The following is a 25649-nucleotide window of genomic DNA, read 5'->3' as shown; positions in this document are numbered from 1 at the left end:
AGAAACCCCATCTTCAACCCAATCCAATTCAACCATATCTTGGAGCCATTCTAAACACTCACATGGCTCTAGCATATCCCAATGCAGCCAGGATTCAGAATGTACTGACACTGTTACAACAGTTTCAAGTGAATCAGTATCTCTGTCAGAACATTCATGCAGTTACTACGGATGATGGCATCATGCATCACGATAGTGCCTCATGCAAGACTAAACATGCACCTTCAACAAGAATGCTTGGCACGTTGGTGGAATCAAGCACAGGGTCAGCTGACAGATCTAGTGTTGGTAGACAGCCGCACTCATCGCTCTCTGCAGTGGTCGAACACAACAACATTTGTCAAAAGGGTGGCCGTTCATCGAACCTATTGCACAAGTCGTGCTCACAAGATGCATCTCTCACATGATGCGGGGCACACTTACAACAGTTAACAGTTCAGGGTCGTTGGAACTCCAAACAGAACGATCACATCCACTATCTAGAGCTGCAAGCAGTTCAACTAGCTTGAAAGCATTTCTGTATCACCTGATAAAGAAAGTTGTATTAATCCGGACAGACAATAGAACAACAATGTACTATATAGAAAAACAGGGGGATATACTCTCTCCAACAGTCACGCCTCTCTCAGATCATTTGGTGTTGGGCAATTCATCACAAAATTCATCTACTAGCAGAGCATCTTACAGGCACAGACAACATTTTGCACATCTCCTCAGCAGAAAGAAACAACGAATACACGAATGGGAACTTCACCCACAAGTTCTCCTTCCGTACTTTCAAAAATGGGGATTTCAACAAATAGACCTGTTTGCCACAGCACAGAACTCAAAATGCCCAAACTTCACCTCCAGGTTCCCACACCCTCTATCCTAAGGCAGTGCCCTATGGAAGAATTGGTCAGGGATATTTGCTTATGCTTTTCTGCCTCTCCCTATCCTTCCATTCCTAGTTTGGAAACTCAGGCAGACATCTCTCACACTGATTCTCGTAGCTCACACGTGGGCTTATCAACCATGATTCACCACGACGCTGTTGGAACTGTCAGTGGTTCCACATCCAAAGCTTCACATAACATCACATTTTCTCACACAGAACCGTGGAGAAATCAGATATCCAAATCACCAAGACCTCAACCTTACGATTTGGCTCCTGAAGTCATAGTTTGGTTATCTAAACCTACCACCAGAGGGTATGACCATTCTTAAAGAAGCAAGAAGACCTACCTCTAGAGCATTTTATGCAGCAAAGTAATGACCATACAATTGATCCGCTAGATGCATCTATACAAATTATTTGTTATCTTTTGCATCTACAACGCGCAGGTTTAGCCTACACATCTATTAGACTGTACCTTGCAACAGTTGCGGCATATCTTCAGAACCGGCAACATTTATCTTTATTTAAAATACCTGTGATCAAAGCTTTTATGGAAGGCCTTAAAAGAATAATACCACCCAGAGTACCACCTGCACCTGTCTGGAACCTTAACATTGTTCTTACAAGACTTATAGGCCCACCATTTGAACTATTACACAATTGTTCACTACAATGTTTTTCATAGAAAGTTGCCTTCTTAATAGCTATTACTTCACTAAGACGAGTTAGTGAGTTACAGGCATTAACCTTAAAAGAACCCTTCTTTCAATTACAAAAAGATAGAATTGTTCATCGTACAAATCCAAAATTTCTTCCAGAAATTGTCTCTGCTTTTCACATCAGTTTTGAGGTACCTGTATTTTTCCTCAACCTGATTCTGTAGCAGTGAGGGCTCACACTTGATGTCAAAAGAGCATTATTGTACTACATTGATAGGACAAAAGATTTTCGCAAAACAACTTTTTGTTGCTTTTGCTCCCCTCATAAAGGAAAGACCATTTCAAAATCTGGCATTTCAAGATGGATTGTCAAATGTATTCAAACTTGCTATATTAAAGCTAAAAATAACTTTAACAGTACCTCCTAGGGCGCATTCTACTAGCAAAATAGGAGCATCTACTTCCTTTTTAGGTAACATTCCCATAGCTGACATATGTTAGGCAGCTACATGTCTACACCACACACATTTACAATACATTGTGTAGATGTGTTAGCACTTCAACAGGCGAATGTCAAACAGAGCTAAAAATACTCTTTCAACCTACTGCAACACCCACGGGGATACTGCGATACAGTCTATGCAAAGCATGTGTATGTACAGCACACATGCCTCAAACAGATTATTTTACCTACCCTGTAAGATCTGTTGTCATGTAAAGGTGTAGATTATGCCCCCTTCTTCCTCCACGGACACCTGTGTTTGTTGCAGTTCTTATTATTCACATTATATATGCATGGACTTCTCTATACTGTACTTACTCCATTCTCACCCTCTTGCAAGTAAACAAAGCCACAACAATGCATTAGATGGGGCGTGATTTGGGAAGCCATCATGGCAGACTCCATCTGAAGTGGCTCAGTCTCGCCAAGCCAATATTCCAACATCATCCCCGGTTATTACCCCTTGGGCGGACCCGGCGTCAGCCAGGTTGACGGGAGGACCCCTGGGGCTGCACTGAGGCAGAAGGAAGGCTGCCCTAGACCCTGGAGCCTAAGTTTTAAGTGGGGTTGTCCGGGCCTGGCTTTCCATGACTCGCTGCGCTTAGCCGGCACTCCGCAGCGGGTTGTGTGACGGGCTGCCGCTCTTGGGGCGGCCGCCCTCCTTTCCTGGAAGAGGCGGCGATACGCAAGCTGCTTTGGAGGACTGCCTGATCGGAGCCGGAGTGGCTGCAGAGATTGGCCGCATGTACCCAATGGCTTCCCCCATCTAGTACGGTGGGGTCAGGGCAGTCTGCCCATCTCTGCTGGACTGCCCCGGGGTACGTTGGTGACAGGCCCTAGTGCGACACCTTGGTTCGCTGCTGTGGAGCGAACCGAGTGGCCCAGAGGATTGAGGGGAGGCGTCCGCGGCCTGGCATCGACAAAGTATTGGAGCCTGGGCCCCATAAGGTAGGGACCACTCATTGACACCCCGAAGACTAACTTCACATGGGCCGACGAGACTGTGCATATCAGGCCTCCTACTCCGCCTTCACTGGAATCCGACTCTTCCCAAGGCACCTGAAGGACTCGGCCGAAGAAGTCTACCTCCAAAAGACGGCACAGGGTGATGACTCCTGACTATAATGAACACCTGCAGTGAATCTAGCTGTGTACCTCTAGGTGGCCCGCACTTAAACTCAGATCGATTAGCTGCCCTTGGAACACCATATGGCTTGGCGGACATTAACAAGCGCTCCGTGCACGCTCTGATACATTTTGGTTGAGGTTATCAGGGCATTGGGGAACCATTGCCGGGTGACTCCCTGGGCCTCCCGTTAGAGCCCAGAGTCCATCCAGACTATGATAGATACTTCATGTTGTCTGAGATATTGGGGTGGGGGGCGGAGAGGGGGAGAGTTGTTTTTAGTTTTGCAATGTTTAGTTCAGTTGTGGCACAGGCATAACCACACCGTAAACCCTACACACACACCCCGAGAATGGCATCCCCCCTGAGGGATAGATGGCTACAAATACCACTAATACAGAGCCCAGTGGGCTCAATATTATGACGTGGAATGTCCACAGGGTGCTAGACAAAATCAAACGGGGAGCAGTTCTAAAACAAGCCAAAAGACTGGATGTGGACATTCTTCTTATGCAGGAAGCCTATATGCTGGGGACTAAGGCACCCTGCCTAGCTTGGTATGGATTTAATCAGGTCTTCCACTCCGGATTTGTCCGGGGGTCATGAGGTACAGCGATCTGTATACACCGCAGGGTCTCTTATAATGTCTCCAAAATATGGTCTGATCCAGGGGGAGGTACACCTTCATCACAGTCACAATTCATGAGTAATCCCTGACACTAGGCAGTTTTTACTCCTCTCCTCCGCTGGGGCAAACTCCGGTGGACAAAATCATACAATAAAGGGGGGAGCTCCCGAAAGGCCTAACAGTGATGGGGGTGATAGGAATGACAAATGGCACCCATTGACTGGTGGTGGGCCCGGGACGCAGCGCAGGGGGAACTAGACTACACTATTTGGTCTCTACTCTGGGGTGGTCGGATGCATGGCGCGTCTATCATCCAGCAGAGCCGGGCTTCACCTACCTCTCGGTAGTACACGAATCTCTCTCTAGAATTGACTATCTTTTCCTCCCAAGGGCGTATGTCCACAGTCGCAGGAATTTCCATCCTTCCTAGGGGGCTAGCAGGTCACTTCCCAGTAACACTAAAGCTACACATAGGGCCCCACACATCCCCCTTCAAATGGCGTATGTCACCCTGGCACCTGCGTGACCTGTCCGATCACGCCACCATCAGATGAACAATTTTGGACTACTTTGATTCCAACTTTGACACTGCTCCCGCTCGTATGACACTATAGGAAGCCCTTAAACCCACGATACGAGAAGTAGATATTAGCCACCGAGCTGGGGAGAAACATCACTGTCAGGCACAGGTGGTAGATCTTGAGGCACGCCAAAGTGCTCTAGAGACTGAAGTAAGAGCGGCCACAAGACCCAATGCCACATGTGATCGCCTCCTCACACAACAGCAGCTACAGCAACTCTTACAAATGAAGCTCAATGCATCTGACAGGTGACTCAATCTAGAATATATCAGTTGGCGCATAAATCTAGCAAAATGCTACATAATCTGTCAGGCGGTATTGTCGCCCACCCCAGTGCTGGCGTTGCATAACAGAGCGGACTCTATGCACCACTGCAGTTGCTCAAGTGTTTGCATCATATTACTCCGGACTGTATACAAAACAGGAAACTATAGCTCGCAACCAAATTGAGGAATCTCTCGAAGATATGCCACCGAAATCACTACCAGGTAACATTTACAAGCAAATGAACGAACCAATTACAGTTGAACTCAATTGGGCACTGTTGGGCCTACAACCAGGCAAAGCACCAGGCCCCAACGTGTTCCCAAGTTAATATTTACGATCTCACATGTGCCTCTTGGGCATCTCCTTGTGGTTCTCCATGAAGCCCTAGAGCAGCACATCCTCCCCCCTCAGATTGGCGTCATGCCGAAATTGTGGTGTTCCTCAAACTGGGTTGCCTGCCTGAGGAACCCTCCTCATACTGCCCTATTTCTCTTCTGAACCTTGAGCCCAAGCTCCTAGGTAAGGTCCTGACAGATAGTCTTCACACACATATCCATGAGCTCGTCCACCCGGACCAGGCAGGTTTTATGCCACACAGATCCACACAACATCAGACGAGTGCATAACGCCATTACGAAGGCCTCTGATCTTGGATGCCCTGCAACCCTCCTACTTGCTGACATTGATAAGGTCTTCGACTCCCTCAGCTGGGATTATTTTTCTCCTTTTGCGAGCACTCCAGTTCAGCCCACGTTTCCTCTCATACTTCCATCTGTTATACACAGGTCTCTCGGCTTCAGTGTGGGTGACAGGGATACCCTCTGAGTGATTCCCCATCCACCAGGGCACAAGACAGGGGTGCCTGCTTTCCCCCTTACTCTTTGCTTTAGCGATTGAGCCCCTGCTGACATGGGTAAGGCGGGACCCCCTGGTGCGGGGATATGACTGGTCTGTAGAAACATCAGACATAATTGAGTTATATGCAGATGACGTCCTGTTCGTTCTTTCTTACTGATCCCAGGTTTTCTGGCCTGCGTATTTTGCTAATCTTACGTTTAATCTTCTGGGCTTAAAACCAATCTTGCGAAGTTGGTGTTGTTTCCAGTCTGTGGAGATCAGGGAAGGGGTACATAGTCGACGCCATTAATGCATGCTACCGAAGGGTTCTGGTATCTTCTAGGGGGGTTTGTTTCTCCACGACCGATTGTCTCATGGTCACACAATATTGCTCCGCTATTGACACGCCTCAGAAAGGAGATCAAAGCGTGGTCACCTCTGCCTTTATCCTTATATGGGCGGTCGGCCCTCTTCAAGAAGGTCTCCCTTCCACGAATACTGTACCAACTTCAAAACTTCCCGTATGACATTTCACCTTCATGCTTCCGGAAAATTAACACTCCAAAACCAGTTACTGTGGGGAGGAGGCGCAATTCGGGTGGCCCTCCGGACATGTACACAGTCCACTTGTTGCGGAGGGATCGCTGTGGCCGACACATACACATACTACTCCGCTTCTCACTTACTCAATATTAACGAGTGGTGGTATAGTGCGCCCATGGACCCAGCTTTCACAGTGGAAAGGGTGAGCGGTGATGAACCCTCAAACCTTACGTGACCTCTACATACTCAGTCGAACCTAGATCATTTGCCACCCGCTTGTAAAGTGGTTATATCATTATGGCGGGGTTCAGTTAAGAAGATGGGCTGGAAAGGGCGACTGGCACAGACAACTCCACTCTGGCACGTTACTTACCTCCGCCAGGTCACCACACTACCTGATTTTAGAGCTTGGGACAATATCGAGATCTCGACACTGGGCGACATAATACATGGGACGGTGCTCAAGTCCTCCAACAACTGCAAACAGAATACCAACTACACCGTAGTCACAAGATTCGACAGATATACCAGACATTAATTACTCTTAACTGCACCACATCAGATACATTGCGCACAACGTGTGTAGGGGATATGCCTGACCTCACTGATGACGATTGTACTGAGGCCCTAGCAAGTACCATAGAGCCGCTATCGCAACTCTGTATCGCCTTATCCAATTTAAGTACATGCACAGAGCATACTACACGAGATGCTGGCTCCGGCGAATGGGTGTGATCCCGTCCCCCGCCTGCCGACGATGTGGAGATGAGGAGGCAACTTTTCTACATACGGTGTGGAACTGTTGGGTGCTCCAGCCCTTCTGGTGAAAGGCGGATTTGTGGCTAGAACAGGTCTTATCATGGCAACTTGCCCTTGATTGTATCAACAAAAAGGAAGTTGGGGGGAGGGGGGGGTAACCAGGAGCTGATTATGGTCCAGTGTCCGTGCTCCTAAATCTAGTCATCAACTCAAAATGGGGGGACACTGTTCCGTAGGTGGGGGTGCCAGGAGTCACCCACTCAACCCAATGAAAAAGAGAAAAGAAAGACAAGAGGTAGTCCTAGGTATAGAACCCACTGGTCCGAGGCAAGAACAAGTCTTGTCTCTTGTTGCCCTCACACACCCCGAAGGTTTTCATGCTTCATCATCTGGCATTTACTCCTCATTGGGCAGGCGCTGCAATGCCCTACGGGTCCCCTGAAGGGTCACTTTAGTGGAGATCTTCTGATAACTGCCGTCAGATGGGTGCGGGTGTGTAGGGTGAGTCCTATGAGGTGGGTGAGTGTAAGTTAAAACTGGCTAAGGGTTACCAAAAGGGGATATTTATTGTGGTGGTACCCTTGTCAGAATAATAAACCCGAAGGTGGTGTGTTAGTCTAGTTGGCGTAATGTGCCCAGGTAACTAAAAGGTCGACCTGTTTCACGCCTGGTTGGTCACAAAGATCCGTGGTGCTTCATCAGGACCAAAAAACAAGTCGTGGTGGAAAGTGCTAGTGAGTAAAAGGGATAAAACGACCCTCTGTGAGGTCGGGGCGGGCCACAACTGTGTACCCTACAGTTAGGCTACAACTGAATAGTCGAACCGCTCCTGATGTGACCTAAAGTCAAATGGAGAATTGCTCCAGGGGCGTAGGTAGCCCGCACCTTTACGGGGGATTCGCTAGAGTGCTGGCTCTCAGCACCTACCGTTCCATAAGCCTGCCCGAATAGCTACACCCCTAGCCCATGTAGCAATTCTCCATTTGACTTTAGGTCACATTGTAGGTGGCTCTGTACACACTGTACCTATTTGGGAACAGTATATACAGAGTCCACAGTCCCCAGAGGTTTGGCAGAGGCTACAGTTAGATATAACCTTACTCTCTAAAGTGGTAGCTTGGTCGAGCAGTAAGGCAGTATCGGAGGTCAGTGTAAAGCATTTGTTGTTCACACTCAGCAAATGGTCTCACACTCAAGAACTGAACTTTAGGCCAATGGTTTGTATATAAAAATAAATGGTTGCTTTATTTTAAAACCAACAATAGGTATCAAAATATACTTTCTCAGAATAAGATGCTTTAGTTAAATACTTTGCAATACGCAATTTACTTTTGAATGTAATAGTTAGTTTGTTGCAATAGGCAATACAATTTTAAACACAATAATACATTGAGCTCAATGGGAATTTTAAGTTAAATGCAATTGATTACTTCCAGGATTAATTTTCTAACTCCAGGACTGGATCCTAGATTCAGTCCTGGGAAAGTTCTTGGAAACAAGTGAGTAAGTACGTTTTAGTTACTGTTATTTTTAAGCAATATTTTGGTATTTTACAAGTTGACACAAACTTTTTCTAATCAAATTACCAATGTTATCTTATGGGAGGAAATTCATTTAGCAGGTAAGTGGGGTTAAGGTTACTTTTTCGGGTTCAGTGTTGTATCCTGGATCCAGCACTAGTATACCACCTGTAAGCAGTTGATAGAATGCGTTTAGGTTATACAGGCGATTTTTAACGAATATTTGCAAGTTTGCAAAATCGACACTTAGAAGAAATTTCACAGGAAAACAGTCAATGGTTTCCTATGGGAGAAAGTTCAAGTTACCGGTAAAGTATGTTCTCGTTACTTTTGTAATCCAGTGCTGGACTCCTAGGCTCAGTACTGGGACATATGTCTAAAACAGGTCAGTAATTACGTTTTCACAGTTGGTACGATCTTTAAAGAATATTTGTAGTTTGCAAAAATCGACACTTAAAAGAAATTTCACAGAAAAAACAGTCAATGGTTTCCTATGGAAGAAAATTGAGTTAGCGGTAAGTATGGTTTGTAATTACTTTTCAGGGACAGTGCTGGGTACCAAGATCCAGCACTGGGAGCTCTCCTAATAGCAGGTGAGTATTTCTGTTTTCGTTACTCGGTTGATTTTAGGTGAATATTTTAAAGTTTAGAAACTCTACACTTAGAAGAAATTTCAAGGGAAGCCAGTCAATGTTAACCTATGGAAGAAAAGTGAGTTATCGGCTTTTGGGTAAGTACTTAACTGGCAGAGTTAAGGTTCTGGGCATGGACTCGGGGGTCTCCCAGGGTCAGGTAAGTACAGTTGTTACACCCTCAGCGGCACAGGGGCAGCCGGGTGCAGAGTGAGTTAGGCCCAATGTTATCCTATGGAAGGCAGGGCGCCCTTGGTTGGTGGCTGCTGACGGCAGGCCACGTGGCTGTGGGAGCTGGGCTCCTGGTCACTTGCTCAGGGCAAATGGGGAAGTAGGTAGGAGTAGAGGTTGCACAGCCAGGGGCACTCGGGCAGCTTGGTGCAGGGTGCTTTTGAGCCTTCAGGCGCTCAATGGATTGCAATGGAGAAGCTCAAGAACGAACAAAGGCTGCAAGCTCGGAGACTAAGATTCTTCAGGTGCGACCTCCACTTCGAGAGGTAAGTTGGGTAGTTGGAGGATAGGTAGGTACCCAGCATTTGGGCACAGGGGGCCGCAGGGCGCCGGGTGCAGGGATGCCTTTTGGTGTCAGGAAATCTTACCCTCTGTTTAAGGTTGGGGGGGGTCCCTGGTTCTGAGGCTGCAGGTGTCATCCGGAGCGTCGAGGTGGGTCCTTGGGTGCCGGATTCGGGGTCACAGTCGCCGGGGGGGGGGACGTCCTCGTGGTCTTTGTCCACTCCAGCACAGGCCAGGCTTGGTGGGTGCAGAGTGTGCAGGGTTTGCGGTTCCAGGCTGATGCCAGGGGTCAGTTACTTGCTTTGAGCAGTGCCACTGCTCGTGGGAGTCCCAGATGCTCAGTCACAAGGTAGCCATGTTCTCCAGGGTTTGTGAGGTTGCTGGCCATGGTAGATGCCGGGATTTAGCAGGAGCCGGTTCGAGGGTCGACAGGCCGGTAGGGCTGGGGCCAAAGCAGTTGGTGTCTTCCTCTTTTTAGCAGCTGCACGGCAGGTCTTCTTTCTTCTTGATCTTCTTTGCTGTTTCGGAATCTGGATCTAAGGAAGGAAGGTTCAGGGTGCCCCTAAGTACTAAATTTAGGGGCGTTACAGGTAGGTAAAGGGCAGGGACCACTGGGTCCCTGCCCTGGGGTGGGTACACCCCCTATCCTGCCACTCTCCTGTGGGAGGGGGGTAGAGGCCTAGTCCTGATTGGGCAGGGCTCCCCATCTTCAAGATGGCGAGAGCCCGGTGATGTGCTTCACCTCGCCTCCCCCACCTGAGGGGTGGGGTTGGCAGAGGCTGGCACACCCCTGTCCTTCCTTGGGGTTTCTGGCCAGTCTTCCCGCCAGAGTGGGGGTTTAGAACCGGTAGGGGCCAGTTGCTGAGTACAGCAAGTGGCCTGGAGAAGCTCACAAAGGCGGCATGCCTTTGAAGCTTCCCCTGCCCATCCTGGGGGAGGAGACCTAGCACCTCGCCCAGGATGTGCATTGTCGCAGGCCCAGGAGAGCGGATGGCTCTCTACCCAGGGGTCCAGCAACATGTCTGCTGTGTGGCAGCCTAGGCAGCCCCTCAGACCAGACGTGGATTGTAGGTTAGGTTCAGGGGGCATCTCTAAGATGCCCTCTGTCGTGCATTGTACATTAAATCCTGCACTGGCATCAGTGCGGGTTTAATGTGCTGAAGTTTGATACCAAACTTCTCAGTCTTCAGTGGAGCCATCATGGTGCTGTGGAGTTTGTGTTTGACGATCTCCCAGGACCATATACTCTTAAATGGCAGCACTGCACTTAGTGCCCAGGAATGGACCTGGGTACTGTAGGGGCACAGGTCTCATGCTCCTGTACCCACACCACTGGCATAGGGCACCCAGCTAGAGGGGTGGCTGATGTATGCCAGGGCAGTGTATGTTGTAGGCATGGCACACATCTGTGTGCCATGTCGACTGTTTTGTCCTATACCCAGACACTCGGCCTGCAAGGGAAGTGCGTTTGTGTCAGGGTAAAGGGCCGCTAAGGGTGGCACAATAAGTGCTGCAGCCCTTAGAGGCCTTCCCTGGTCACAAGGCCCAGGGTTTGCTAATTTGGGTTTTGGGTTTTAGGTTTCAGCACAGTTTTTAGGGAAGGAACATAGGCCCTGGGCACCTGATTGGCGGGAGCCCAGGGCACACTCCGTCAAAGTACATAAAGCAATTCAGCAAAAAGTGGGGGCATACCATGCAAGAAAGATGGCATTTTCTCACACACATCAGGAGCGGTTCAACTATTCAGTTGTAGTCTAACTGTAGGGTACACAGTTGTGGCCTGCCCCCACCTCACAGAGGGTCGTTTTATCCCTTTTACTCACTAGCACTTTCACACCACAACTTGTTTTTTGGTCCTGAGGAAGCGCCACAGATCTTTGTGACGGACCATGCACGAAACATGTCGACCTTTTTAGTTACCTGCGCAAATTTCGCCTACTGAGTAACATACCACCTTCGGGGTTTTTTATTCTGACAAGGGTACCGCTACAATAAATATCACCTTTTGGTAACCCTTAGCCAGTTTTAACTTACACACACTCTCTCACCCTCCTCATAGGACTCACCCCACACACCCGCACCCATCTGACGCCAGTTCTCAAAAGATCTCTGCTAAAGTAACCCTTCGGGGGACCCGTAGGACATTGCAGCGCCGGCCTGACGAGGAGCAAACGCCCGATGATGAAGCATGACAGCCTTCGGGGTGTGTAAGGGCAGCAAGAGACAAGACTTGTACTTGCCTCAGACCAGTGGGTTCTAGACCTAGGGCTACCTCTTGTCTTGACTTGCCATTGACCCCAAATTATTTTTACTACAAAGCACTGATGGGATCGGGGGTAATCAGTAAAGCAACATCTTCTTTTTCTAGGAGTAACACCAGCTAAGCGGGACATAGCTCAGCACTGGAAGGAGACCTCACCACCGTCTGTAGGGGTGGGTGGAAACACGCTTCCCCACGCCCCCCTGTATATATCCCCCCTAGTGAGGTTGAGCCTCTAAGTATGACTTCCATCAAGTTCACCCTAGAGAAACCACACGTACCCCCAGATTTCCTAACTGGAAAATCTCTTATCTGGAGATATTTAAAAAACTGCTGATTATCCAGCTCAAATCTATCCCTAATGATATCAAACAGTAGTACCCCTGTCTCATCTGTGACATCGCCTACTATTCTCACACCCTTGTTGAACCAGTACTTCATGTGCCCGTCAAAGACATTTGGAAGGGAGTTATTCCTATACATTAGGGTATAGGCATTAATACGGCCCAAGCCTATTTTTTCCGGGCCATAGTCCAAACCTTGAACGCGCAGATTAGGATTTTAAAATTTACCCTTTTATTATAATTGAATTCTGTATGGCGCAAAGACGCCTCCTAGCCTAATCTCAGCTCAAAAATAGAAATTGAGGGACTTATCTGTGTCGTATCCACCTTCTCATTGACTAATATCTCTTATATATGTAAAACGAAGGCCCAGCAATAAAGCTGGAGATTGTTACTGCCCACCCACCTCTTTCTCTTGGTAACATAAAAAATGTAAGCGCTCTCCGAGGGCTGAAATTAGCCCAAATAAACCTGGAGAACATCTTATTCATAGCTGTAAACCACGTGCAACAAATAGTCAAGGGAATAGCCCTGAAAAAATATAAAATCTTTGCCAGAAAAAGAATTTTGATGTCATTGCATCCCCCACCATCGTCAGTTAGAGGTTCTCAAGTCGGTTGAATTGGTTTTAAATTAGAGAGTAAAGGGTTCAAATTGATTTCTATAATCTTTGATACATCTGCCGTAACTTCCACTCCCAGATATACTGCTGTCTGTACCACTCGTGGATCACTCAAATGAAGCCCTTTGCCAACCAGAACTTGAGTTTTATTTTGATTAAGACGGTATCCAGAAAGCTTCCCAAAAGTATCGGCTTCATTTTCAATCTTTTATTGCATCCATTGGATTCGAGATGATAATCGCAAGTTCGTCGGCGTATGCCAGAATCTTAGTTCTCCCCCATTGCTCTGCACTCCTAAAATCAGGTTATTACACTCAATCCCCATAACTACAGATCAATATATAGTGCAAACAATAAGAGCACGGACATCCCTGTTGGGTCCCCCTGTTAAAACAGGATCTGACCTCTCTCCCATTATTGATATTCTCACCACCGGGTTGTTATACATTGTTTCAACAGCCGTAATAAAACTTTCCCCCCAGCCCTCTGCTCTTCAAAGTTGCCCACAGAAAGGACCAGGAGACCCTATCAAAGGCTTTCCCCGCATCAAGCAGGATAAGCCCAATAGGGTCCCCAGTGATACCAGCAGCATCAAAAAGAGCAATAACCCTCTGAATTTGGTCTATTGTACTGTGTCCAGGGACAAAACCATGCTGGGTTGGGGAAACCAATTTTTTAGTAACATTCTCCAATTGTTTGGCCAAAATCTTGGCCTATACCTTGACATCGCTATTTATTAGAGTGATAGGCCGGTTGGACCCCATCTCTCTAACCTGCTTGCCTTTCTTGGGGAAAACGACTATATTGGCTGTTCTCCAGGAATCAGGAGCTCCTTGCCCCGCCTCAGCTTCCCAAAAAACATCTTTCATTAGCTCCTGTATGGAGGGAGCAAATATTTTATAAAATTCCCCGGAAATGGAGTCTGTTCCTACCGTCTTCCCGTTTACCAGCGAGCTAATTGCCCCTTGAAGTTCATCCGCCGTAATAGGTACATCCAACACCTCACTCTAGTCAATTGATTTCTCACAAGGAATCCCAGCTAAGTAGTTCTGAATTGCTTCCTCCTCATTACTAATAACTTCCTTTTAGAGTTTCTGATAAAATCGTTGAAAGGCGGCCCGCATTTCTGAAGGCTCAGTGACTGGCCCAACCCCTGGATCCTCAATTTCAAGTATCGTCCCCCCTTGCGTTATCTGCTGTCCAGTACGGACCGCTAGCAGGTTCCCCACTCATTACATTCATACATTTTGGACCACCAAGCACAATATTTCTCTGCTGCCTTATTTGCCGACAAATCCTGAATGATAGATTTTACCGAAGCCACCTTGATTTGTGCCTGCTGTGCTTCCTCATTATTTGTAGGTGCCTGTACCAATTGAGTTTCTGCTTCATTTAGTTCCTACATTGTTCCTAAAGAAAGCCCTTAGCCTTGCCTGTTTCCCCTCTTATCCCGGCTTTAAATGCATCCCACATTATCCCTAACCACGCTCTCCCCCTGTTTTCCTTTATAAATCTAGGAATCCACTCCCTCATATGTTGAATGTAATCTCATAAAGAAGCGCTCTATTGAAAGTCCAGCGAGATATAGGGTGCTTAAGTGTATGTAGTGAAATTTCAAGTACTAACTGGTGATGATCAGACATCATCAGGGGGTATTTGGCAATACTGCATCTTGTCAACACCTCCAGAGAGACACACAAATAATCTAACCTAGCATGAGTTTGGTGTGGGGCAGAAAAAGAGGTATATCCTGCATCTTGAAATTCCAATGTAGCCCAAGCATTAATAAGTCCATGTGTCTTACATAAGTTAATTAACGCCTTGAAAACTTTTGGCTTACGGCCACGATATGACTGCTCACCAAGCGTAATATTCTCAGTGTTTAAACTTATATTAAAGTCCCCACATACAATCAAGGGCAGCAGCCACCCAACCAGTTCCGTATTCAACCAGTTAAACAAGGCAGGGTCATCGAATACTGAACCGTATACAGAACATATTGTAAAAGAATAGCTATCGATACAACTTTGAGTAACAACCCATCTGCCAAGTTGGTCTGATTTAGAACTTGGGAATCTAAAAAAACGTTTTACGAGCCATAACCGCGACCCCTCTTGTGCGTGTTCCCGGAGTCGTGGCAGAGATCAATTGATATCCTGCTAGTTCAGCTGACCTTTGTCTACCAGCCTCAATATGCGTCTCTTGGAGCCAAATTATATCCGCCTTTAAATATTGCATATCCTAGTTAATCCTGCGTTTTTTTAGGGGATTATTCAAGCCACATATATGAACTGAGGCAATCCTCAATTTACCCAGCACGATTTGTAGTACATAGCAAGCCCAGTCTGTTCCTGTTCCTACTCTCTAATGATACTAACTAATCAGATGCAACCTGTTGGATCAGCGCCCCTCCTTTGCCCCCCTCTAACCTCCCTCCCTTCCCCCTATCCCTAGGCAGAAAAGGTCCAAGGACCCTTGTGATGCCTCCTGCATAAAGCTGCTCCCCACCACCACTCACCCAGCTCCACCCAACAAAACAGCCAGAACCAACCCCAAAGTGACTAAAAAAAAATAGCCCATTTCATCATCCAGATTCATCACAATTGACCCTCAATTACTCCTGATCACCCCTCAGGACCCGCCTCTTCACTGAGATGCTGATCCTTGCCTTTAGTTTTCCCTGTCTTTGCCTCTTTACTTCCTGCTGCAGGAGTAGCGTCTCCAGCTTTCCTTGCAATCTCGGTTTTCCACTGAGTCAACAGACCTCGTATACTCCCTGCAGCACCAGATCCCATCGAGCTACTCTCCGCTCAGTCTTGCGGAGGCTTCAGCTGTTTTGGAGGCATGCTGTGTAAAAAAGATCGAAGTCTGCGTCCCCATGTAGCACCAGCTGAGCAGCGCTTTCAGAGCAGCACGTACCAGCAAGTGAGTGAATCCGAATGTTTTCCCCAATGGTCTCCTTCCTTGTAACCACCTTCCGACGTCCACACTCAGAGGCGATCATTAAGAACTCCTGTCAAGCGGGTTTAGCAGTTACACCATGGAGCAGTAGGTGAGTGGTGTTCTGCAGCATTCACACAGCCGCCATCTTGCCATGATATTAGATTTTCTATCTTCCCCCGAAGATTTCTTTCAAGGAGATACAAAAATGAAAAAAATGTTCAGAAAAAATACAGTGGTCGTTGCCCAAGCCCACTATCACCGAAAGGAGTCAGCGCCTTGCCTCGTGACTGGTTAAGACTTCTTCGAAGAAAAACAACTTGCAAACATCCAGACCCAACACTAGATGGCAGGAGTATGCAAAGCATGTGAATCTACAGCTCTACATGCCAAGAACAGATGCTTACAGGGTAAGTAACATAATCCTTCAGACCCCCTCCCCCCAAACCCCCTGATGATGCAAGGTTATAGGCAGAAGAGGAGGTTCACGGTGAATACTAAGATGTGGAACTTGAGGTATACAAGGTTGAAAAAGAGCAACATAGTGAAGACTCTAAACCTACAGTGCCACATACCGTTAAAGCACTGAATACGCTGATAGAAAATGCATCCAAGCATATTCCCAAATTGCCGAATACCAGGCCTTTGAGCAAAATTCTAGAGCCTGGAAGAGCCAAGTCCTCAACACAGAAGAAAAAAACAACAGTCAAAGGTCTGCTAGAAACTTCCCATCCTTAATGGCAAAGAAAAACTCGCCAGTAAGGATGCGCCGAAATGTAGCACCTCGACTTCGGAGGATGATCGAGCTCCAATAGGGTAGGAGGGATGGGCACCCTTGTAGGAAGAAGTCTGAGTGGAACCTAAAATCTGGCATCTCTGAGGTTGAGAGGAAGACCAGAGCATTAGAGGCTGAAATAGAAAAACGAATGAAGAAAATCTAATCTTTCAAGGAAGCCATAAGGCCTCTAAAACCACCAAGATCTTTAAGCACTAAAAGGCCAACACGAGATTCGGTCGTCAGAACAGAAAGAAACATATGAGATAGATCATGATGCAGACATGGGTTAGGAGGAATATATTTTACAGCATGCCCTAAAGATTTAGGGTTTGACAACCCACATGAGGAAATGCAGAAAGATTTCGAGACTGACTCGCCTTAGGAGGAATTAGTTATTCCTCAAGGCCATCCACCCTAATGATATCTTAATGTATGACACAGTTGTGAATAGGGCTGCCTACGTTTTTGGTGTAGAGCTAGAGATACTACTGACCTTCTTTTGGAAACCGTAAGTCCAGTTTGTTAGAAAAAAACAGCTTCTCCCAGTGCCTCCCGAGCTTTGATCAACAGAGTAAGGTGGTGTTCTCCAGGCTGGCTACAGCAAAAGCAGTTTTCCAGGTCATTGAGGAGAAATATAGAGATTCCACTCGAGATCCAAGAAAGCCAACTTGAACCTTACTCTTTTTTTCTCAACAGTTTAAAACAGGGGCCATAATGCAGGTATCCACGGGGGCTCTGCCAGAAAGAGCAGCCATGCACCAAGGGAAAATATTTTACCAAACCCTGGGGAGATGCACCTGACAGATGGTCCCTGAAATAGCCAAATTTGAGGACGGGATTGTAAGCGTCTACATTATGTGCCATTAGCGAAAGATGGAGACCAGCCACTTAAACATGTTACACTTTCAAGTAGAAAATATATTTAACATGTCAAAGAAAATGGAGCGTATACCTCATCAAGACACAGACAGTTTATTATCAAACATCTCGTAATATGTAAACTTTCCCATGATGCACTAAAGGTATAGTTGTCAGCCACTGATCAAGAAATTCATGGAGGGAACAAAGCGGCAGTGCTTATGAAAGCACCATTTGAACCCTTGTATAAGGGCACACTCGGGTATCTTATATTGAAAACAATGCTCTTGGTGTCTTATCACATCATTAACTTACGGTGCTAGAAACTTTACATAGCCATACACAAGGAAATGGTATTAATCTGGGCACCCAAAATCTTTAAATATGTTGTTTTGCCTTTTCACATAAATCAGACTATCACTATACCAGCATTCTTCCAAAAAGCATTCAAATGCGACAGAAAGGGCTCTGCAAACATTGGATGTCTGGGGCGGTAAGCTACTACATGCAAGTAACACACCGCATAAGGAGAACACAGCTATTCATTAAACATTTAGCTCAGGCCTCAAGGACAGCTTTATCCAAGAATACTATTGCTAGATGGCTTCTACTAACTATTCAAACGTGCTACGCACTGGCATATAAACCTTTTTTTCACTACCCCAAAGGCATATTCTACCAGAAAAAAGTTAACTACTATGGTCTTTATGTCCAGAGTCTCTATACAAGAAAATGCAAAGCAACCACATGGGCTTCAGGGCATACTTTTACAAAGCATTGATTTACATTAAAATAAGGAGGTTGAAATTGGACAAGCTGTACTTGGATAGGTTTTTGCTTCCCTCCCTCTTCTACCCACTGTCGCATGGCAGGTAGTTCTGCTACATAATCTGCACAAAGCATGTGAATCTAGAAGTGATTTCATGCTGCAAAAGGAACCATTTTCTTGTACACGTTTCCTCCTGCACCCTTCATTTTGCCTCAGTGGGATCTGAACCTAGTTCACACTTAGTAGTGTGCTCCCTTTGAGCCACTACATAAAGTACATAAATGCACCCTCAGGTTACTCACCATCAAAACTGCATTTCTAGTGGCAGTATCAGCCCGAAGGGTGAGTGAGCTGCAGGCTTTATCATCCAAGCCTACCTATCTCATGATATTCCCAGATAAGGTTGTGCTTTGCACCCAGGCCATCTCCTTTCTAAGGTGGTGACCCCATTCCATCTGGGTCAGTAGGTCACACTGCGACCCTTTTATGTTCCTCTGCATCCTTATTTTTTTATTTTATTTCACGGCGTTTTATATAGCATGAACTTGACTCGAATCGGGTATCAGAGCGCTTTACATAGCACCAGTTACATTACATGAGGACACGTTCATTTTTCGCTAGGCACGGGGAGATTAAGTGATTTGCCCAGAATCGCAGGATGTTCAGCGTCATTGCCGAGACTCGAATCCAGTTCCCCAGATTCGAGGTCGACAGTCCTAGCCATTAGGCCAACACGGAGCGTCTCCATTGTTTAGTCCCTAAAAGAGCGTTGTAGGTCTACCTTGACCGTACGAAAAAGTTCTGGGTGTACGACCAACTCTTCATGGGTTATGTGGGAGCTAAAATAAGGTCGGGCAGTACAGAAACTAACCATTTCGCACTGAGTCATTATCTGTATTAAGATCTGCTATGCCCTGGCTAGGAAGCGGCCTCCTGGGGGCCTACGAGCCCATTCCACCAAGGGGAAGGCTGCGACCACAGCGTCCGTCTTGTGGAGTGCCAGTCCTGGACATCTGCCATGTGGGCTTCACTGCACACATTAACTTAACACTACTGCCTGTACAGTCCGGTCCGATGGCCATTTTACCGTTCGGTCCTGCAGTGCTTACTAGTCTAGTAATTTGTCCACCAGGAAGCATGGCTTGGGTATCCATTCAAATGTAAGGAATCTGCAGCTATAAGTCTCTATCAGATGAACAAGTTACTTACCTTCGAAAACTCATTATCTGGTAGAGAAAATATCTAGCTGCAGATTCCTTACAGGCCCACCCATACCTCCCTGCTCTGCAGACTCATTTATAGGGCTACGGTTGCTCCTTTTTCAGGGCCCTAGTTTGGACACACTAGTCGGTTCACTTCATGGCTCTCCTAGCGTGGAAAACATGAAAAGTAACTGATGTCTGTGTAGGTGGGTGGCGCCTATGTAACAAAGCCACGCCGAACCGAATTGAGCTACACCACACCGCGCAGGGGTACTGCTCACGCAAAGTTTTCCAGCTCCAGTCTGATGCCTGTGAAATTCAAAGTTAAGGAATCTGCAGCTAGATATTATCTCTACCAGATAATGCATTACCAAAGGTAAGTAACTTGTTCTTTAGTGCTAGGATATCCTTCCGTTTGAGTTGTGCACTATACAAATGCATATAACATAACTCAAATACATATAACATAACACAAACGGTTGCCTTTAATCGGCATTTTGCTTTGCTTCATTTTGAAACCCTTTTTCATTGTGTGAATTTCATGAAGGTATCCATGATAGAACATTAGTTTTACCAATAAGTAACTTCTCCTTCAGGTTTATCAGTGTTTTAGCACAGTTTTTGCTTTAAACATAAGCTATAGTTTCTTTTGCCATAGTGCCAAGATGTCTAAAATGCTAATTTGCCATTATTAAATTACAAGTCAGTAAATGGGTTCATTCACCAAAGATCTTAACTTTGTTTTCAGTCAGGTCAAGTAACACTGTTGTATTCACCACTCTTTATTTCTTGTTTATTCTGTTAGCCAAGTCTGAAGAAAGCTGGGAGTCTCCAAAGCAAGTTAAAAAGAAAAAAAAGGCAAGAAGAGAAACGTGATTATCCGCCCATCACCCCTCATGATTTGGACGTGTTGTTGAAACGCTGTCTTGAAGATTATGCTGTTTATGCAATAATTTTTGAACATGTACAGAATTTTATAGAAATTTCAACAGAATTTTTAAGCAAAACTGCTATGAAAACCATCCAAGGAAAGAATGAAAGGAGAGATCAGCAGAATATGCAACATTACTAGAAGATCGATTAAAATCTGGGCTTCTCACCTTATTTGGATGGGAGATCATCAGTGATCCAGTTACTGGTCTAACTAGCAGTGCCCTGTTTACAACATATTTTGCCCAATCTGATTTAAATCTTAAGAGCAAAGAATTAGGTGGGGTGATTTCTGTGATGTTTATTTCTTGTTTTTTTTTTTCCTAATAGATACTCTAAAGTATTGACAATTTGCACCTACTTTAATTTGAAAGTGTTCTGTTTGATACACATTCTGCCATAATTCAACAATAGAACGGTAGGCGTTGTGCTTGCCTGATAGTAAATAATCAGGGCAAATATGAAATCCATTCATAATCAGCAATGTTATACAGTGAACTCATCACGGTTCTAAATACTTAAATATGCTTTCTGATTACAGAGAGAATGAAACGGTTGAAAGTTTTGAGAGTATGGATTGTGAGAAATTTGACTGATTTCGTCACTTGAAATTTCAGAGTATCTTGTGAACTTTTTAAATTATGTTTTAAGAAACCACAACCACTTATAATTAAATAGGTTGTGTTTCCCTCCCTTGAACCTTTTCTGTTTTGAGTGTTAGGTTTTTTCCTGGAATGTACACAAAACTGGCTCCTAATTGGAGAACTGAATGCTTAATGCTATTAGCCATATGTTCGTTCTGCCTAAACCTAATAATCCATTTAATTGCTGTTATCGTGCGGTCCCTTTTGCTATGTTAATGTTAGCGTAAAACTAAACGCAAGAGCAGTGATTTTCTTTAATTCAGGAACTAGATCTAAATATAAGGGGAAAGCATTGGGCCTGTTGAAACACAGGACAGCTTTAACTGACAGTAGGAAGATATCCAGGTTTCAGGAACATTTTCTTTTTACTGCCTTAACCTGTAGTATGTAGAATATGTATCTAGAGTTCACAAAGAGGGTGACTGTTTTATAAAACTTTTCATGAGACTATTGCAGTTGTACTAAAATGATTTTCAGCTTGAAACTATCGATTTCAAATGGTGTTATAGGTATATCACCATTTCAAGCACTGTGTACTTAAATTGGAATTGGCAGGTCATATTATTATCTATAAATAGTGCATGCTAAGTCATGTACACTGTAAATAGCCTTTACCAAACTTGTGAGTTTTCAACACGGATCATGTCTTAAAGAAATTGTGTGTACAAAAGCCATGAGTTAATTGTTGTAACTGGCTTAATTGTTTTAAGTGAGCAGAAAATTAAACCATTTGTAACAGCTGTAACCAATGGTACTGATCACCCATCTGATATTATGTCTTATTGTTGTAGTTGACAGCAGTTTGGTAGTAACTCAAATACTGGTAGAGCCGGTGGTTTAGTTGTCCTGAAGCTGAGCCTTATTCGTGAACCGCTCTCCTCTTAAATGATTACTAACTTTTATGCAGGTGCATTAACACCAGATTCAGGAACATGGCAAGTATGTTTGTGTTCAGATTTTTTTTTGTTTAATAAATTACATTACTTAGTTGATTTATTAAAATAAATTAAGCAGATTCAATTTTTTTGTTGCCTAATGAAAGTGGGTTGTTTGTGGGGAATTACAAGCACCTCTTCAGCATTTGATTTTATTGCAATAAAGTAGAGGTTTTTGTTTTTTTGTAGTTTTATATAGTACAAACCTGGCCCAAGGGCTTTAAGCGTTTTACATGAGAACCAATTGTTTCACTTTTTTCTTGGCTTGAGACGATAAAGTGATTTGCTCAGAGTTACAGGAAGTTGAGCGGGGTCTGGGATTTGAACCTGGTTCTCCAGTTCCAAAGTTGATAGCTGTTGCTGATAAGCCAAACATTTGCCTTCTCAAATTCCCATTTTCTGCTTCAACCCAACAATGCTGGGCAGTTATCGGTTTGCAAGGTTTTGTCTGTTTTTTCCAGCTTAATGTCTCGCTGGTACTTTATCATCTGCAGGAACTTGTTTTCTGCTGCTTTTTTGTTATTTCCATTTATGAACTATTCTTCTTGGCATTGGAAATTTGTTTTTATACTGCCATTGTTTAGTTCTTTTTATGGCCCCATATAATTACATTTTTTCTACATTTTTTAGTTTAAAGTAGATCCTCTTTACCCCTTCGCTGCTAGGCCTTCCCCCTATTTGGGGTGGTGCGCGCTTAGGCCCATTTAACTTTTTGACCACATAAGGTATCCACGTCACATTTGCGTCCTTTTCTTCCAACATCATGGGGATTCTAAAGGTGGATTCCTCTGGAGGGGACCCAGAAATTAGCGACATTTTGTTTTTTTGGGGGGGGGAAATGGGGGAAAAAAGTGCTGCAAATTAAAGCGTCTGTTTTCTCCCCGCAAATGGTATCAACTAAGGGTTTGTGTGGCTGAAATCACCATTTACCCAGCTTTTAGGGACCGACTGACTTTTGTCTGAAAACCAACATTTTTTACAGTTTTGGCATTTTTCAGGGATATAGCCTATTTTTGCAATTTTGTGTGCTTTCATCCTTCTTCCAGTTATTGGTATAATTAGGTATGAAAGCAATAATGGCTACTGGTAAGCTATACATTTTAGATAAGTAGACAAAATTCTGATTTCAGCAAGGGGTCATTTGTGTAGATCCTTCAAGGTTTCTTTATAGAAACTAACAGTTAAGTATAGGAAAAATTGAAAATTAGTTGAGAAACAGCCATTTGTGCCAATGTTTTCACCTGTAACTACTTCTAATTGTGACAGCTGTTTGAAATCCATATACAGTTACATCCGCTGGTCCTTTCTGGTTGTGGGGATATATAGGACTTGTAGGTTCACCAAGAACCCGACGAACCCAGAGCCACTAATTGAGCAGCGTGTTGCAATGGTTTTTCATTATGTACCGGGTATATAGTAATTAATTTGGGAAAATATATACATGGAGAAATCGGTATGAAAGACACTTATGTATTTCTAAAAATGGAACAAAATATAGAGTTTAGAAACAGTAGATATTTCCACATTTCCGAAATTGTGAGTACCCATACTAGCATGAGAATTATAGGTCATTTTTCAAAATGTCTTTCATTTGGAAGGCAGAAATGCATCGAAAGTCAATAGGTAATAACAGTTGCTCTACAATTCTGTGTTACCCTGAGTCTCCCGATAAAAATGGAACCTCACTTGTATGGGTAGGCCTAGTGCCCGCGACAGGAAACGGCCCAAAACGCAACGTGGACACACCATTTTCACTGTGAAAACGGGCCCTTTTTTTTGCAAAGTGCCTAGCTGTAGATTTTGAACCCTAGCTCTGCCGGCACCTAGGGAAACCTATCAAACCCATTAATTTTTTAAAACTAGACACCCAGGGAAATCCAGAATGGGGTAACTTGACTGGCTCTCACCAGGTTCTGTTACCCAGAATCCCTTGCAAACTTAAACATTTGTCCAAAAAAACACATGTTCGAGGCATATGAGCTGCAGATTAAACACTATGCATAGATCGCCATCTGGTGTTGGGCCCGGATGTTTGCACTTGTTTTTGTCCTGGAAAGTCTTTGGAAGTCACGAGATAGGTGACTCCTCCTTTGGATCATGGTGCGCATGGGCTTTGGCTCCATCCGCAGATTGTTTTTTTTCTGCCATCGGGCTCGAATTGGTTTCTCGCGCTCCAGTTCGGAACAGTTACCGTTTTTTTCTTTCGACGCGCAATCCTTCCCTTTTCGACGGTATTGTCTCAATCGCGTTTTCCCAATCCGCGCGACTCTCAACAACTTCGAAGTCTTCGATTCCGACCGTCGACGAAGGCCTTCGGGCCAACCTGGGCTTTATCATCTGGCTCATGAAAAGGACACCGTTCAAAAAGTGTCCTCGATGTGAGTCGAAGTTTCCCCACACCGATCTGCATGAGGTATGCAACCTCTGCCTCTCACCGGAGCACGAGGCCAGAGACTGTCCAGCTTGCACCTCTTACCACTCCAAGAAGACGATTCGGGCCCAACGGGCTAGAAGATCCATGGCTCGCTCGTCGTCTTCGATCCCCGATGACATATTCCAAGAGGGCGTCGATGTGCCAGGGCAGGGGCGGGTCGAAGAAGTCTTAGTCAGCGCCTCCGAAGCCGATGACTCCGACGTCGAGGTCATCACTCCAGCACAGAGGGTCGTGAGTACAGATGTCGACCCCGACACCCCCCCCCCCCCCCCCCCTCCCTCGACACCATCTAAAAAGGCTTCGGTCACTCCTTCACCTTTGGGCACAGGTGCACACCGAGAGACTGCATCCCATGCCCTGCCTCCGGGCCCGGTAAAGAAGCCTACTAAGCCTTCAGGTGACTCTGACTCGAGTCAGCCTACCCTCGGTGCCCTAAACATTCACAGGCATCGAAAAAGAAGCCGTCCTCTTCCTCATCCACGCCGACCGCTGCTTCGACATCCAAGCACTTGGCTTCGAAGACTGGCACCGGCTCCTCGACACCAACAACACACTCGGAGCCAACCAAAAAACTGCCCCAAAGTGCCCCTACTCCCATTATTCGAAGCCGAAAAAGACCTATGAACCGAGGAAACCGGTTCCATCGGCCAAAGACACTGCAAAACCGCACAGTTCCGAACCCAGAACCGCTACCGAGTCGGCATCGAAAAAGCCTACGGAACCAACACCATCGGCACCAAAGGATCTGCCTCCCACAGAAGAACTGTTTCGCCCAGATCCTACCCAAAAAACTCTTGTAAAGGATCCTAAGACTGGTCACTTGATGCTTCGCTTCAAGAAGCGACCACTAGATACGCCTGCACCGGCTCCACCACCAAAAAAAAGAGATTTTGCTACCTCTCCATTAAGGATCCCCCCCACCACATCGCTCTCCTACACCACCCCCTACTCCAGTAGATGATGATGACAACACCTCGGATGATGCAGGGGGAGGTGCGGATGATCAACCACTAGGGGACCCTAGTCCTACTGGCTCCCCAGACCCCTGGGATGATTATAGCATCCCAGACGTCCCTTACATCCCACAAGAGGACATCTATCCCTCCAGGCCTTCCAGAATCCCCCCTCCCCACACCCAGGACACTATCTGCTTTAACCAGCTCCTCCAAAGGGCTGCCCAGTACCACAGGGTTGACTTACACACACCCCGTAGAGGAAGATTTTCTCATGGACACTTTTGACACCACACAAAAGTCCACCTCAATTTTACCCATGCTTAAGGGGGTCATTAAGCATGCACCAGAGGTCTTTGATGACCCGGCCAGGGCTCGAGTCATCAACCCTAGGATCGAAAAAAAGTATAAGGCCGCCCCTACTGATCCAGCCTACATTAAAGGGCCCGCACCACTAGACTCCCTTGTATTCTCCGATGTGCGAAAAAGAGCCAATTCCCAATCAGGTGACGCACCACCACCAGCTAGGGAGTCTA

At 45.7% G+C, this 25649-nt stretch overlaps 1 protein-coding gene across 1 annotated transcript in view; it reads left to right on the top strand.

Annotated features, from left to right (window-relative positions):
- MTDH (metadherin) overlaps window positions 1–21797 on the top strand; it is a 381806-nt gene extending 360009 nt beyond the window's left edge. Inside the window, exon 12 of the mRNA XM_085605211.1 lies at window positions 20023–21797. Within this exon, the coding sequence (XP_085461337.1) occupies window positions 20023–20093 (71 nt within the window). The 3' untranslated portion in view covers window positions 20094–21797. The remainder of the gene's footprint in view (window positions 1–20022) is intronic.
- Window positions 21798–25649: the final 3852 nt, after the last annotated feature.

The sequence above is a fragment of the Triturus cristatus genome, chromosome 5_1, assembly GCF_964204655.1.
Source record: "Triturus cristatus chromosome 5_1, aTriCri1.1, whole genome shotgun sequence".
NCBI classification, from domain to species: domain Eukaryota; kingdom Metazoa; phylum Chordata; class Amphibia; order Caudata; family Salamandridae; genus Triturus; species Triturus cristatus.
This window is presented reverse-complemented; position numbering and strand designations above follow the sequence as displayed.